The 15,796-nt window shown below is 36.9% G+C and overlaps 1 protein-coding gene across 1 annotated transcript; it reads right to left on the bottom strand.

Moving 5' to 3' along the window:
• Positions 1–1,603: 1,603 nt before the first annotated feature.
• LOC147231405 (arrestin domain-containing protein 3-like) lies at positions 1,604–15,700 on the bottom strand. The gene is made up of 8 exons (XM_086152804.1): positions 15,267–15,700; positions 11,451–11,532; positions 11,140–11,287; positions 9,669–9,771; positions 9,323–9,579; positions 7,097–7,250; positions 5,957–6,141; positions 1,604–3,444 (listed from the first exon to the last, which is right to left on the bottom strand). Exons 1-8 carry the CDS (start codon positions 15,541–15,543, stop codon positions 3,385–3,387), a joined length of 1,266 nt encoding a protein of 421 aa, XP_086008930.1. The 5' UTR covers positions 15,544–15,700; the 3' UTR covers positions 1,604–3,384.
• Between the last annotated feature and the right edge of the window lie 96 nt (positions 15,701–15,796).

Consider the following 15,796-nt stretch of genomic DNA (forward strand, 5'->3'; position numbering starts at 1 on the left):
CAAAGCTATTCCACCTTTGCGGGGAATGCACGATGGGATGTGTCTGCATGTACATGTGTGTTTTTGGGGTGTCACGCGGGTTGTAAAGGGGGGTCACGGTTGTTTGTGGGCTATTATTAAATGTCAAAGTAAAAGGTCACATATTCAGTCACGTGGGTGAAACCGACACCCCACCCTCACTTCCGTGTTTGCACGTGATGCCATTACATTCTTTAAATTTCAAAAATGTAATTTACACTTTTTTTATCGTACATGTTTTCATATTTATTTTTTAATTCCCCCCCCCAAAAATGACTCAAATAAAACCAATCAATAACAGGCTATTATAACAAATGGAGTGTGCGGCATGTCGTTGTATGTATTTATGTATATATTTCTATATTTTATATATATCAACAACAATCAAAAAGTCATATAGTATAACTTTTTTATACTATAACGAAAATCATTTCGATTATCGTATACACATAAACAAAAATATTTTTTCTTTTTCCAAAATACAGTCAGTTTTGAAGTCTATTTATAACGGCGCTGTATTGATTAATTTCCTTAATAAAACGTACAAACTAAAGTCACATATTCATTTATGAACATGAAATATTCCCAAAAATAAAACAAGTAGTAATAAAAAAAATAAATGAATCCTTTCTCTTTCTGTACCCTTATATTTTAATATAATATACATTTTGCGAACTGCGGGAGCCAATCGGAAGCACGCACGGAGGCCTGTGGGTCATCCGGGTCCGAAGTGACGTCATCAACACTTCATCTCCTCCTCTCGTTTTTTCTCGCGATACCGAATCAAACCGGTTCCCGTCTTTATCAGCTGGACGGCTTGTGTGTGTGTGTGTGTGTGTGTGAGAAAAATAAAATGGGACTTTCAAAATACGAGGCATTGTATTAGATGAATTAAAACAAAAAGTAAAATTTCGTGATGTATATTATATGTATATACATATACATATGTATATGTATATTATTAAGTCCCCCCCAATTTCAAATTTAAAAATACATAAATTATAGGTATATATATATATATATATATATATATATATATATATATATATATATGTATGTATGTATAAAGGTTTTAGTTTTATATATGTATACATGTATATATATTAAGATTTAAAATTCACATATATATAATTTTTTCCAACCTTGAAAAACAGGAAATTAGGGGAAAAACTATTAACGTTGAAGAATCTGCAGGGAATACTTACTAAGTAAATAACAGAAAAGTAGATGAATAATATATAGAATATAAACAGATCAGTTGGTAAAAAATATAAAAAGTAGGTAAAGAAGTAATTAGTAAGTGCAGAAATAAATAAACAGAGAGAAACGTCAAGTATAAAAATGACAAAAAAAAGAATAAAGCAAGATAAAAACATTCACAGATAGAAAGACTGAATTTAAAAGAATAAAAATATAATGTATAAATTCAAAATTAAGTAAATAGTAATATAAAAAATAAAGGAAAAAATATATAGATGGGCATCTATTATAAATTGATAATAAATGAATACAAACATAAAAAAAAAAAATGAATGTAAACGTTTATGCAGACGATTGGAAGAAAAACATTCGGACACCTGGGAATCTTATTACATAAAATAAACTTTTTTTTATTTTTATTTTATTTCTTATCAAAACAGTTGATTGCGAACAAAGACGGAAAACAAACAAGGACAGGTTTTTTTAAAACATCTTGTGCAAAAAAGAAAACAAAAGAAAATAAGAGCGAGAGCATGAGTTTCAAATATAAAAATATATTGCACTTTGAAAAGAGTTTGTTTCTGTTTGTTTTGTTTCTTTTCCCGGCGGAAGAACAAACAACCTCAGAACCGACGACCGTAAAGATGCGTCTGTAAACATTTTTATTTCTGCCGTTCAGGTCGAAGCAGGAAGTAACATTTTTTTTTTTTTTTTTTTTTTAACATTATTAAAAACGTTTTTTTGTTGTTTTTTTCATTTTAATAAAAAAAAAAATCTAGAGCCAGAAGAATTTTTTTTAACGTTTGGAGCAGAAACCAGATGGATTTCTGTATTGGTCGGTTTTGTGCTATTTGATATTATATTTTTTTTATTTTACCTTAAATATTTTATGATTTATTTTCTCTTATTTATTTTTTTTTTAATTTTGTTTTTATATATTCTAAATGTCCACTCCGTCCCCCCAAAAAACCCTGTCTGGATTATAAACCAAGTCATATATACGCGCGCACACCCCAACACACACGCACACACACATTTTCCCTCTCTCTCTCTCACACACACACACACCTATACACACACACACACAGGCTAAACTGGAGCTTGAATTTAAGTGCATGAGGTGATCGTTTACTAGACCTCCACTTCCTGTTTCTTCTTCTTCTACTACTTTTCGGATATGAGATATTTCCAGGTGACAATTGAGAAAATAAAATTAAAAAAAAATTCAATCAAAATTGATGCATTGAGAAAAAAAAATGAGAGAAGAAAACTAACATTAAATCAAAATCGATATGAAAAAAAAAACAAATAATCAAAAATTTTTTGGGACTTTTACTGACATATTTCCCCAAATGTTTTATCATATTTGATATATTAAGAAATTTAAAAAATAAATATAAATGAAAAAAAAAAATCCACCGTGCTGAGCTGATCCTTTCAAAAAAAATTTTGAATGAAAAATTACCCAAAAAGTATATTCAAGAAAATTTTTTTTTACTTTTAAACATTATTCATCAATTCATTTTGTGGATTATTGACATTATAATTTTTTTTAATCCCCCCTAAATAAATATATTTAAACCATCAGCGAATTTACACGCTGAAAAAATTGTAATAGTTTTTTGTTTTTTGCTAAAAATGGAAATTTCAGCAGCGGATTTGAGATGGGACCACAACCGGCGCCCCCTAGTGGATCCCGGTGGAACTGCGGCCTGACGGTTACGGCCACTCGGTAAAAAGTAAACGAAAAAGCAAACAAATAGGATACAAAAAAAAACGTCAGGGAATCGTCATCTCCACGGTAACGCTCTCACGTAGGGCCGCGCCGAGCGAAAGGCTAACGTTCGATCATTCCTGCGTTGGGGGTTTTGGCGTCGTTTCGTGTTTTTTTTTTTTCTTTTCTGTTTTTCGGCCGACGTCGGCACGTCGGCGTCGGCGGGGCGGCGAGAAAGGGGGCGGAGTCCGACCCTTCCGACTCCGCCCCCCCCCTAAGAACTCTGGAAGACTGAGGCGGAAGGAAACAGTAATGGCGGAGTGTGTGCAAACTTCGGCGAGGCGGCGACGCCTCGGCCTGTCAGTGGCGACGAGTAAAGCTTTTTTTTTTTTTTCTGCCCAGGAGGGTCTGGAGCGTCGCCCCGTCCACCCGACACCTGATCCGGAGGGGGTTCAGCGGGACGGGCACGTGTCGGGTCGGGTGACGACGGCCGGGTCGGGGTACGGGTCGACCTGTGGGGGGGAAAGACGGGAAACACCGTGTTCATCGACTGTTTATTGTTTTTTTTTTTGTTTTTTTTATTGAAAGAAATATTTCCTTCAAGGGGACAGGATTGGATAATAATCATTTCTAAAATTTAATTTTATTTTTATTTTTTTTGTGTGTCTATTTTCACTTTCTTTTGGTGGATCAAAAGAGAATCATTTTTAGAAATTGATTTTATTTTTATTTTTTTATTCGATTTGAAGTTTTTTTTTGTGGTACGAATGAGAATATCCTTTATTATTTTATTTTATTTTTTTCTGTTTAAACTGCCTTTTGGTGATAAGAGAATAATTATTAACATTTTATTTTAAGTTTCTTTTTATTGTACAAAGAATATTTTTTTTACAATTTTATTAATTTTTTATCTTTATTTTATAAGATTTCATTTTTTTTGTCTATTTTATTGTTCTTTTGGTGCTAAAATGTTTTAGACTTAATTTTATATATTTTTTGATATTATGCTCTTTTTGTGGTACAAAAGAGAATCATCTTTGAATTATTTTTTTCCTTTTTTAATTCTATCTTGACTTTCTTTTTGTGGTACAAATGAGAATATTTTTTTACATTTTTTTTTACTATTTAAACTGTCTTTTGGTGATAAATCATTTTTAAAATGTAATTCTTTTTTTTATATTTCAACTTCCTTTTAGTGGTACAAAAGAAGAATTTGTCAGATTTCATTATTGTCTATTTTATCTCTCTTTTGGTTGTACAAAAGAGAAAAAAAACAATTTAACTATTTTTTTTCAATTTTAAGTTTCTTTTTGTAGTATGAAAGACAACATTTTAAAAATTGTACATTGTTTTACTCTATTTTAACTTTCTTTTGGTGGTACATCTTTTTACTTTACCTTTTTCCCCTGCTTTTTATTTTGGTTCTGGATTTTTTACTTGTCTTCAAGATAAAAAGAAACAATTGTGAAAATACAATTAAAATCAATTTTAATCAAATAACAAAAAGGTCAGAATATATGAATAAAAATAAGTAAAACAACAGCATAACATAAAATAATTTAAGAAAATAACAGAAGTGATCAAATTCAGTAAAATAAAACAAGTGAACAAGTTTATTTACTTAATTTCTATTTTATACCTTTTATTTTACTGCTTTATTTCATGTTATTTCAATTTTATCATTTCTTTTTCATTGAATGATTTATTATATCTATTTAAAATGTTAGCTCTTCATTATTATTATAATAATTGTTATTGTTTTTTTATTGATTTTCCATTTTTCAACACTGACAAATTCTGATCATAATACTTTCAATGATAACAAGGGTATAATATTGTAATAAGTATCATTAAGATATTATTACTATTTTCTGAAATGTGGCCTCATTTTGACTCATAAATATTGTAAAAAAGATATTAATATTATATGAAAATGTTAAAAAGTAAGGGTAGGGAAAAAAATGACAATGATGTGCTTTCATAAATTACTTAAAATATAAAAAAGTCTGCCACTGCTCGTAAAAATAATATAATAATAATAATGATAATAATAATAAAACAACAATAATAATAAAAGATTATAAACAAACTCTAATACTACTTTGAATAACAAATTAAGTAATAATACAACTATAACAATAACTACAATGGGTATAACTATGAATTAAAAATAAAAAAATTAATTGCACCACCAATGAAAATAATAAAAAGAATTATAATAATAAAAAAAAAACAATAATTAAAGATTATACACAAACTCTTATACTACTTTGAATTAAATATTGAATAATAACACAACTATAATAATAACTACAATGATTACAACTATGACTAAAAAATAAAACATTAATTGCACTACTAATGATAAAGATAACAATAATAATTTAACAAAATATATAACAATAAAAGATTATAAACAACCTCTAATACTTTGAATAACAAATAATAACACAACTGTAAAAATAACTAAAATGATTATAACTATGAATACAAAATAAAATATTTATTGTACTACTAATGATAACAATACTAATACTACTACTAATAATACTAATAATACTAATAATAATAATAAAACAATAACAATAATAAAATACTATAAACAAAATCTAATACTACTTTGAATTACAAATAATAACACAACCATAAAAATAACTAAAATGATTATTACTATGAATAGAAAATATAACATTAATTGGACTACTAATGATGATAATAATAATAATAATAATAAAAAAAAAACAATAATAAAAGATTATAAACAAAATTTGATACTACTTTGAATAACAAATAATAACACAACTACTAAAATAACTAAAATGATTATAACTATGAATAGAAAATAAAACATTAATTCCACTACCTATTATAATAATAACAATAATAATGACAATGATGATGATAATAGTAATAATAATAAACTTATCAGATAAAACGGTCATACGATGCAATTTTTTTCTGCAAGTTTTCACGCAAGCAACGCAACGCCGTCTTACTTACTAACGTGTGTGTTTGTGTGTTTACCTCGGCGTAGAGGGGCGGGGGCAGGTATCGGAACTCGGTGACGTAGGTGAGCAGGGCGCCGGGGTCGCCGGGGTCACCGGGGTCACCGGGGTCACCGGGGTCGCCGGCCTCCTGGGAGCGGCAGCCCTGCAGGCAGTCCCGCCGGTGGCTCTCCGATATGGCCAGGTCGCTGTAGTTTGGGGGCGCTGGGGGAGAAACGGGGGGACGTTAGGAAAGAAAACTCACTGAACATTAATACCAAGATTCACCACTTCTGTCTTTGACCCTTTAGCTTTATTCCTGCTATTGCTATTATTATTATTATCATTTTTTGACTTTTTTATTCAGTAGAAGCACTTGTATTATTATCATTATTGAATTCATTATTTAGCAATTAGAGGTTGGCTGTACTTTTACTGTTGTTTTTATGATTATAATAATAATTTTCATTTGTATATTTACAATATATTTTGATTTATTTATACATATCATTATATTTATTGTTAGAAGTAGTGCTAGGGGTTTGTTGTAGTTGAACTGTTGTTTTTGTTTATCTTATAACTGTACCTTTTTTCAATTTTTATGAAGTTGTAGCACCGTGAAGAGTAGTTGTAGTTGTATTATCATAATTCTATTTATTATCAATCTATTTTTTTTTTATTAATTTATTTTATATATAATTATACATATTAATTATTAATAAAAATATTGATTGTATATAAATGGTTATATTATCATTATTATTACTAATGATATATATTGACCTCTCATAACAAATTTATGAATTATTATTTCTATTATTACATATTAGTAATAAGAGTGGTAATTATATTATTGTTATTATTATTTTTGTCGTTTAAGAAATTTCAATTTTGAAATGAATCCCCGCTTTGTTTTTTTTTTGCTTTCATTGACTCACTTTTTTCCACTTAACATTTTTAAAAACTTAAATTTCATTTTTACTGTATTTTTTTTTTACATCTAATTTATTTATCTATTATAATCATTTTATAACTCCCTCCTATATTTAATTCTAAGTTTATCGACTTATCAGTTAATTTCTTGCCATTTTGCCTCCAGTGTGAAATTAAAATTACATATAATTTTGAAATGTGGGCGGAGCCTCTCGCTGGCTTCCTGGCGAGGGGGCGGAGCTTCTACCTTCGGGCGCCTCTGCCAGCCCCAGCCAGCTGGACGCGCTGCAGTTGCTACTGATGCTGGAGGTCCGAGTGGAGCAGGCGTGGAGGGGGATGGTCCCGATCACCAACGGCAACGACAGCGACAGGTTCAGACCTCCAGGGACGTCCACGTACACCTGCGGGCGGGCGGGCGTTAGAGGGGGCGGTACTTCCTGTTTCCTGGATCACATGACCGATCAGAAGCTGATCTATCCAGATGTTTGTGAGCCCTTAACGCTAAAAGCATTTGTTAGCAACCCATTTGTTAGCCTTTAATGCTAAAAACAATAATTAGCAACCCATTCATTAGCCTTTGGGCCTGAAACCACAGTCATTCATTAGCCTTCAACACCAAAACCAATCGTTAGCAACCTATTTGTTGGCCTTTAATGCTAATAACAACCATTAGCAACCCATTTGTTAGCTTTTGGGTCTGGAACTACAGTTACTCATTAACCTTCCAAACCAAAATCATTTATTTGCAGCCTATTTGTTAGCCTTTAATGCTAAAAACAACAATTAGCAACCCATTCATTAGCCTTTGGGCCTGAAACCACAGTCATTCATTAGCCTTCAAAACCAAAACCAGTCGTTAGCAACCTATTTGTTGGCCTTTAATGCCAAAACCAGGTATTAGCAACCCATTTGTTAGCTTTTGGGTCTGGAACTACAGTAACTCATTAACCTTCCAAACCAAAATAATTTTTTGCAACCTATTTGTTAGCTTTTAATGCTAAAAACAACAATTAGCAACCCAGTCATTAGCCTTTGGGCCTGAAACCACAGTCATTCATTAGCCTTCAACACCAAAACCAGTCATTAGCAACCTATTTGTTAGCCTTTAATGCCAAAACCAGCTATTAGCAACCCATTTGTTAGCTTTTGGGCCAGGAACTGCAGTCACTTATTAACCTTCCACACCAAAATAATTTTTTGCAACCCATTTGTTAGCCTTTAATGCTAAAAACAATCCTTAGCAACCCATTCATTAGCCTAAGGGTCTGAAAGTAAACTCTTGTGAGCCTTTAACGCCTAAAGCATTTGTTAGCAACCCATTTGTTAGCCTTTAATGCCAAAACCAGTTGTTAGCAACCCATTCATTAACCTCTGGCCCTGAAACTACACTCATTTGTTAGCCTTCAACACCAAAACCATTGGATAGCAACCCAATTGTGAGCCTTTAATGCCAAAATGAGTCTCTAGCAACGCATTCATTAGCCCTGGGCCTGAAACTACACTCTTGTTAGCCTCTAAAGCCATAACCATTGGTTGGCAACCCATTTGATAGCCTTGTGTCCTCTAACTACACCTATTTGTTAGCTTTTAACGCCATATCCGCTCATTAGCAACCCATTTGTTAGCCTTCAATGCCAAAATGAGTCGTTAGCAAAGGACACTCTTTTCTTAACCTTCAACACCGAAACCAATGGGTAGCAACCTGTTTGTTAGCCTTTAATGCCAATACCAGTTGTTAGCAGCCCATTGATTAGCCTTTGGACCTGAAACTACACTCTACAGTTAGCCTCCAAAACCACTGGATAGCAACCCATTTGTTAGCCTTTAATGCCAGAACGTGTTGTTAGCAACCAATTCGTTGACTTTAGGGCCTGAAACTACACTCTTTTGTTAGCCTCCAAAACCACTGGATAGCAACCCATTTGTTAGCCTAAGGGTCTGAAACTATACTTTTGTTAGCCTCTGATGCGTAAATCACTAGATAGCAACCCATTTGTTAGCCTTTTATGCCAAAACCAGTTGTTAGCAACCCATTCATTAGCCTGTGGACCTGATACTCCACTCTTTTGTTAGCCTCCAAATCCAAAAGCCATTGGATAGCAAGCTGTTTGTTAGCCTTTAATGCCAAAATGAGTTGATAGCAACCCATTCGTTAGCCTACGGGCCTGAAACTATACTCTAGTTAGCCTCTGATGCCAAAATCATTAGTTAACAACCCATTTGTTAGCCTTTCATGCCAATACCAGTTGTTAGCAACCCATTCATTAGCCTTTGAACCTGAAGCTACACTCTTTTGTTAGCCTCCAAAATCACTAGATAGCAACCCATTTGTTAGCTTTTAATGCCAAAACGAGTTGTTAGCAACTCACTTGTTAGCCTATGGGCCTCTAACTACACCCCTTTGTTAGCTTTTAACGCCAAATCCGCTCGTTAGCAACCCGTTGGCTATCCTCAGGCCACTCGGAGGACTCACCACCAGGGCGTACTCCACCCGTATGATGGGGCAGTCCAGGATGGAGGGCGAGACGGGGGGGATCTTGAGCAGCTTCCCGTCCCAGCTCTGGCTCCGCCCCTGAGGCAGCGGGTCGCCGCGCAGGTTGGACACCAGCTGCTGGATCTCCTTGCCCTTCCCCTTGGCGAAGAAGGTCTGCGTCTGGTAGAGCGCCGCCTTGGGCACCACCACCCGCGACGAGCAGTTTTCCACCTCGGCGAAGATGTGGATGGACTCGCCTGCGGGGGGCACACGGGGGAGGGGTTAGCATCTTCCTCGCCGCGGCGGCGGCGGCGGCGAGGAAGATGCTAAGGCGGTCGGTCCTCACCCGGCGTGTAGCCCTTCCGCTCGATCTTGGCGCTGAGGGAAATGGGGCCCGAGGCGCAGAACCAGCAGCACAGCGTCTTCTCTTTGGTCCCGGCCTGAGGAGCCTGCGATACACGTCGCCATGGCGACGGACATCCGGGTCAACGCGGGGTGTGTGTGAATAATAATGTGTCTATTTATAGAATATTAAGATATTGGTGATTAACAATGTAATTGGCAAATAATGACAGAAGAACCCAAAAAAAAAACCTCTCAAATCAATATTTAAATTTATCAATATTTATGGATATAACATGATTATTAATATTATTATCAGTAGAAGTAGTAGTATTGTGACCACAGCAGCAGCTACTACCATTGCTACTAGTTTTAATAATAGTAATATCATGATTATAATGATATTACTACCTCTACTAAAGCTAATTGCTAATTAATTGCTAATAGGTTGTTTATAATAATTAAACAACACATCAACAACTACTACAACTATGTATATTGATAATAATAATCATAATGGAAAATTAGGTTTTGCTGATCAATTCTGACCAATAACAGAAGAACCAAAACATACACAAATTTTATGAAAATAAAAATAACAATAGCTATTTTTATTATCACATTTTTACAACAACCATTACCACTACAAATTAAATGAATGCTAAGAATATTATTGATTATAATTATAATAATAATATAACACCACAGCAACACCGACGACTTCTACTACTACTATTACTACTATTGATGATACTAATAAATAGTAAGTAGCAGTAATTAAACTACTACAGCAACTATTACTACTATTATTAATAATAACAAAAATAACAACAATGATAATAATAATAACAATGGCTAACATTACGGCCACTAATGGTTATTGCTAGTAATAAATATTGAATAATAATATTTTTTACCACTATCATTACACTAATAATCATAAAAAATTATACTAGTTACTTAAAAACAACCATTACTACTTCTTTAAATATTAACAATTATAAAATAATTACAACAACAGATACAGCTATAACAAGTACTACAACTAACTACTGCTCATATTAATAATAAGAATAATAATAATAGTAATACAACTACAGTAACTTCCACCACTGCTACTCATGATAATAATAATAATAATAATAATAATGATAATTAGAGGAATGATAATATTAAAGATACAGAGTACAGTAACTGCTACCCATAAAAAAATGATAAATATCTAGTAATCTGTGAATAAATGCGACGAGATAATCAAATGAAACACACCTCATAAAAATCATTTTTTAAATAAAAAATCTGCACGATGACATTTGTGTCATTTTATGATTGAGGAGAAAAACATTTTCAAATACACCGATGCCGATTGTATTTATTTTCAATTAAATTTTTTTTTTTTCCCCTCTCCGAACGTCGCCGCGACGGATAATTCATTTCTTCGTCGATTTATCTTACAGTTTATTTTCAAGTCTCACCAGGAGCAGCGGCGTGTTGATGTCGATGTGCTCGAAGACGATGAACTCCTTCTTCGCCCTGACGGGGAGCATCCAGGGCCGCTGGAGCTCCACCTTCACCCAGTACCTGACGCTGCCGTGCTTCCCCTCGAAGGACGTGGCCAGAGCCCTGGCAGGCCAGACGGAGGGCAAAGCGTCAGACAACTGAGTCGCCGCCGGCAGAGGAAAAGCGCTGAGGGACCATCCGGGATCTGCGTTCTACCGCCGGTCCATTTTAAACCCCTTATTACGCCGTTATTAAGCTGTAATTACAGGGATTGGTGGCGACTCACATCTGAGGGAGGTTGAAGCTGAAGGCGAACTCGTGGAGGCCGGAGTGAAGCACCGTCAGACCCTCCTCCGGACACTCCTCGTCTGGAAAACACAAGGCGGAGGTTAGTTAAAAACACGCGGCGAAAAAGAAATAAATAGATGAAATTTCCGATAAAAATGGGGCGGGAATTGAGGAAAAAAATCTGGGAAAATGAGGGGGAAATTTAGAAAAACATTTGACATAAGGGTCAGGTGGGTATCTGGGGGGAATTAAGATAATAGCTGTGTTAAAAAAAAAAAAGAAAACAAATTTCCCTCAATATAAGAAAGAGGTCAAGAGTCGGAAAACATGTCTGGTGTGTGATGTCACTCTCACACACACACACACACCACACACACACACACGTACATACCCGTTCACACAGGGATGTTAAGCTCATACCCGTTTGCTAACGTCCTATCAGGGAGACTAGCCGCTAGTGTTAGCATAGACTATGGGATACTATGGTTAGATTAGCATTTAGCCTCACAGGTGTGTTCGTTTTTACAATCAATTGTAAAGATAATTTAAAAGTTTCACACCAAAATGCTATTTTTGCTTTAAAACAAGTTAGCGTCACGATTTATTTCACAGGCAAAATACATTTGTCTTTTCCTTGTGTTCATGCGAGTTATCTGAATGCTAACCTGGCAGTTTGCTATGTCAACATGCTAACGCGGGGGGCTTTCTTACATTTTAAAATGTAAGATTCTTTAATGCTAACATGCTAAACACAACCGAATCTCCAGATTTTCGACGCCAGTGATAATTACTTTTGTAACTGCCCCCCCTTCCAAAGTAGCCTTTTCACCTCGCAAGCTAATATCACAAGCTAATTGTTTTCCTATTAGGTCATGTGACTTGACATGATGATGTCACTTTTTTTTTTTTTCAAGCCCGGCACGATGACATCACTTTTTTATGGCGCTTAATTCCCCCCCCAACCATATTTTCAAAACAAGGTTCGCACAAACGTGCTAAAGCGCCGCTTCCCGCGGCGGCGACTAGCACTTCCTGCTCGGTACTGTTTGTGTTTGCATGAGGAGTGTCTTCCTGCCACCTCAGCAGCTGCTTGTGTGTCTGTCTGTGCGCGATCCAGCGTGTTGGCGAGCCCTGTGTGTGTGTGTGTGTGTGTGTGTGTGTGCAGGCATGAGTGTGTGTGTGTGTGAACAAGCAGGAGTAGACCGGTATGAACCAGACTGAGCAGCCCCTTCTTCAGCTGGAAACTCTAACGCACGCGTGACACCGCCGCTTCCCATTGGCCGGCGGCCCGACAAAGGAAGGCTTCGGGGGCCGTGATTGGACGAGAGCAGGCAAGCCCCCGCCCATATTGGTCCGACCATGTGGTGTGTGGCACGGGGGGGGGCGAGGAGAGGAAGGGTGTAACAGTGAACTCCAGGTGGACCCGCAACTCTCACGCCAGCGACCAAACATCTGCAGACGTTTGCTTTGCGGGATTTCACAATAAAAGTGTGTCTCGAAATAAAAGACCCTCCGAATTTCTTTCTTTTTTTCCTTCCCCCTTTGCTTTTTTTTTTTTTTTTTTTTTTTGTCTGAAAGTCTGGCGCAAAAAAGGGAAAATGTTTTTCTAAAAAGCATAATTTCTAAAAATTCATACGAATAGAATAAAAACAATCTAGTCCATAAAACTTCCAGTTTCTCCGGCTCTGCTTGGCTTATTTCTATTAAAAATCATTCATTTTCTAGGCTCAACACTTATTATACAAACATATATATGTATTTATTGATGTTATTTTCCCGCTTATCCACATTTTACGGGTAATTTTCACCCCTTCGTCGCTGCCGTTTTGTCTGAATAGAATTAGCTGCGTGGATTAAATGCACATACAGCTAGCGACACGGCGCGGGCTAACCGATTTTATCGGGAAAACATCGATTTTCAAAGGGCGACTTCCTGTCTGGTTGGTATTTCTGGCCAGCGATGACGAAAATCCTCGCGTGTACTTTGTTTCCATGGCGGCGAGCGCTGTTCATCTGCAATAAATGACACGTTTGTTACCGTTGCGTACGTTTATCGCGCCGCGCCGCTTCCTGCTCGGGGTCGATCGCTAAGGAGTCGCCGGGGGCGACCGACGGGCCGACCGGACGCCGCGGATGTCAGCGGTCGCCGCCGAAACGTCACAAGGCGGCTCTTGTTCCGGGCAGAATGGCCGCCTTGTTTCCCTCGGCGACCCAGAAAGAAAACTACGAGCCTCGGGAGGCGGGTTGCGCGGCGGCGGTGTGGTCTTGACCTCCGACCCCGCCGGTCGCCGCCCCGGCTCCGGAGCAAACAAAGCCGAACAGGAAGTCTGGAGCGCGGAGGAAGACGAAGAGCGGCAATCTGGATCGAACGCGCTTTTTAAACTTGCAATAACACATGAATGATAATAATTAAATCCTTTTTTTGGGAGGTTATTAAACGCGCACGATCAAGGACTGGAATACTTTATTGATCCCCGAGGGGGAAATTGCTGTTTGTTGCTTCTTCTCACAGAGTGCAGATTAAAATATATAAGCAGCTATGAAAAGACCCAGAAACTAACTCAAATAACATAAAAAAATAAAATAATAATATTGATTTTTTTTTTCTGATTATTATTATGAATGACATTATAGTATATTACTCATTATTTTGCGTTTTGTTTACTTTTTAAAAATCAAATTTAGACAAATGGTTAATTTGTGAGATGAGAACAACTTTATTTATCCCGAATGAAATTGTTGTGTCAGAATTTCAAGTAAAAACATAACAGTAAAAGATAATAGTAGCAAGGAGAAAGAATAAGAAATATAAATTGTCTTAACCATTTAAGGTTTGTGGCCATTCACAAAAACAGAATAAAAAAAAGATTTTTGAATCATATCTAAAAACCTGATAAAAAAAAAAAACCTTTTTATGAATACACATTGTATTCCCTGTGTCATTTATTTCAATTTCTTTTATTTATTTCTCAAATCAGATTATTTTCCAGCGGGCTCATTACTCTTGCAGTTATATGATTGTCTGCAAAATCAGATTATTTATGTCAGTTAGTGTCATGTGGTTGTTTGAGGTTTAGAAAAAAAAATAGAGGTTTAGAAAAAAATAAAAATAAAAAAAAAAACAGGTTAAGAAGTGAGCTCAGCCTCCTCCTCCTCCTCCTCCTCCCTCTCCGGCAGTTTCTGAACAGGTTTGAACCGCTTCGAACAAAGAGAGGGGAGTCTCCTCCGGAGAAGAACCGTTCAGAATCCTTTCCATACTAAAAACAAACTGCGAGAGAAACGAACACACACTTCCGGTTCCGGATTCTATTTTTTTTTTTTTTTTTTTTTTAAACTGTAGTTTTTTTTTTTTGTTTTTTTTTTTTGTTTTTTAATTTAAATGTATGTGGATACTTCTCATAGCGGACGGCGATGGGGGAGCCGGTTTGTTAATCGTTTTATTTAAAAACGAAAAAAAAAAAAAAAACAACAAAAAAAAATCGCTCTTTGATGAAGACGTTTTTATTTTAGTGGCCTTTTTTTTTTTTTTATTTAACAAATAAAATTAACGTCTGGGCGTGTATGCCGACGTCATCCACCGCATCACGATCGCCACATCTTTTAAATAAAATCAAATGAAAAAAAGTAAACATATTTTAAAAAAAAAATGTTTTGTTTGTTTGTTTGTTTATGCGTTTCCGGTGGGCGCGCGCCGCTCGCAAACTCGTGGGAACGAGAGAGAGGAGGAGGGGGGGAGAAAAAAAAATAAAAAGTTTGCGTCCATCAGCTGATGCGCATCACACACACACACACACACACACACACACACACTCACCTCGCTCCTCTCCGATGAGCGTGTCGCGGCGGTGCAGGTACTCCACCTCCTCCGTGTAGTTCTGCGTGTACGCCGTGTTCGCACCGGCGTTGCGTGATTCGGTCCACCGCACTTTGGCCACGCCGCGGGCGGTCACGTCGAGCCGGCGGACGCGCACATCACCGGCTACATCCACCACGACCCGGCCGGACACCAGGTCGCCGCCGGAGAACACCGGCAGGCCGCCGCTTAGCGAGTCGAAGTGGACCGCCAGCGCCCGGACTTTCCCCAGAACCATGGCCGCGGCGGGGAGGGGGAGACGCGGGTCCTTTAGCACCGGGAGCCCAGCGCGGAGCCGGCGGCCCGGCGTCGCCCCTCGGCTCGGCTCGGTTCGGCTCCGCTAGGATCGGATCCTCCGGCCGGGCGCTCTCGCTCTCTCTGGTCCGCTCCGCTCCGAGGCGCCGCGGTCTTAAAGGCTCCCGTGCGCCGGAAAAAAAAAAAAACATAGTCACTGAGCATGCGTGAGACGCATGCGCAGAGAGGAAGAGTTT

This window comes from Fistularia commersonii, chromosome 9 (assembly GCF_037954325.1).
Source record: "Fistularia commersonii isolate RoL2024-O1a breed Wild chromosome 9, RoL_Fcom_v1.0, whole genome shotgun sequence".
Lineage (NCBI taxonomy): Eukaryota > Metazoa > Chordata > Actinopteri > Syngnathiformes > Fistulariidae > Fistularia > Fistularia commersonii.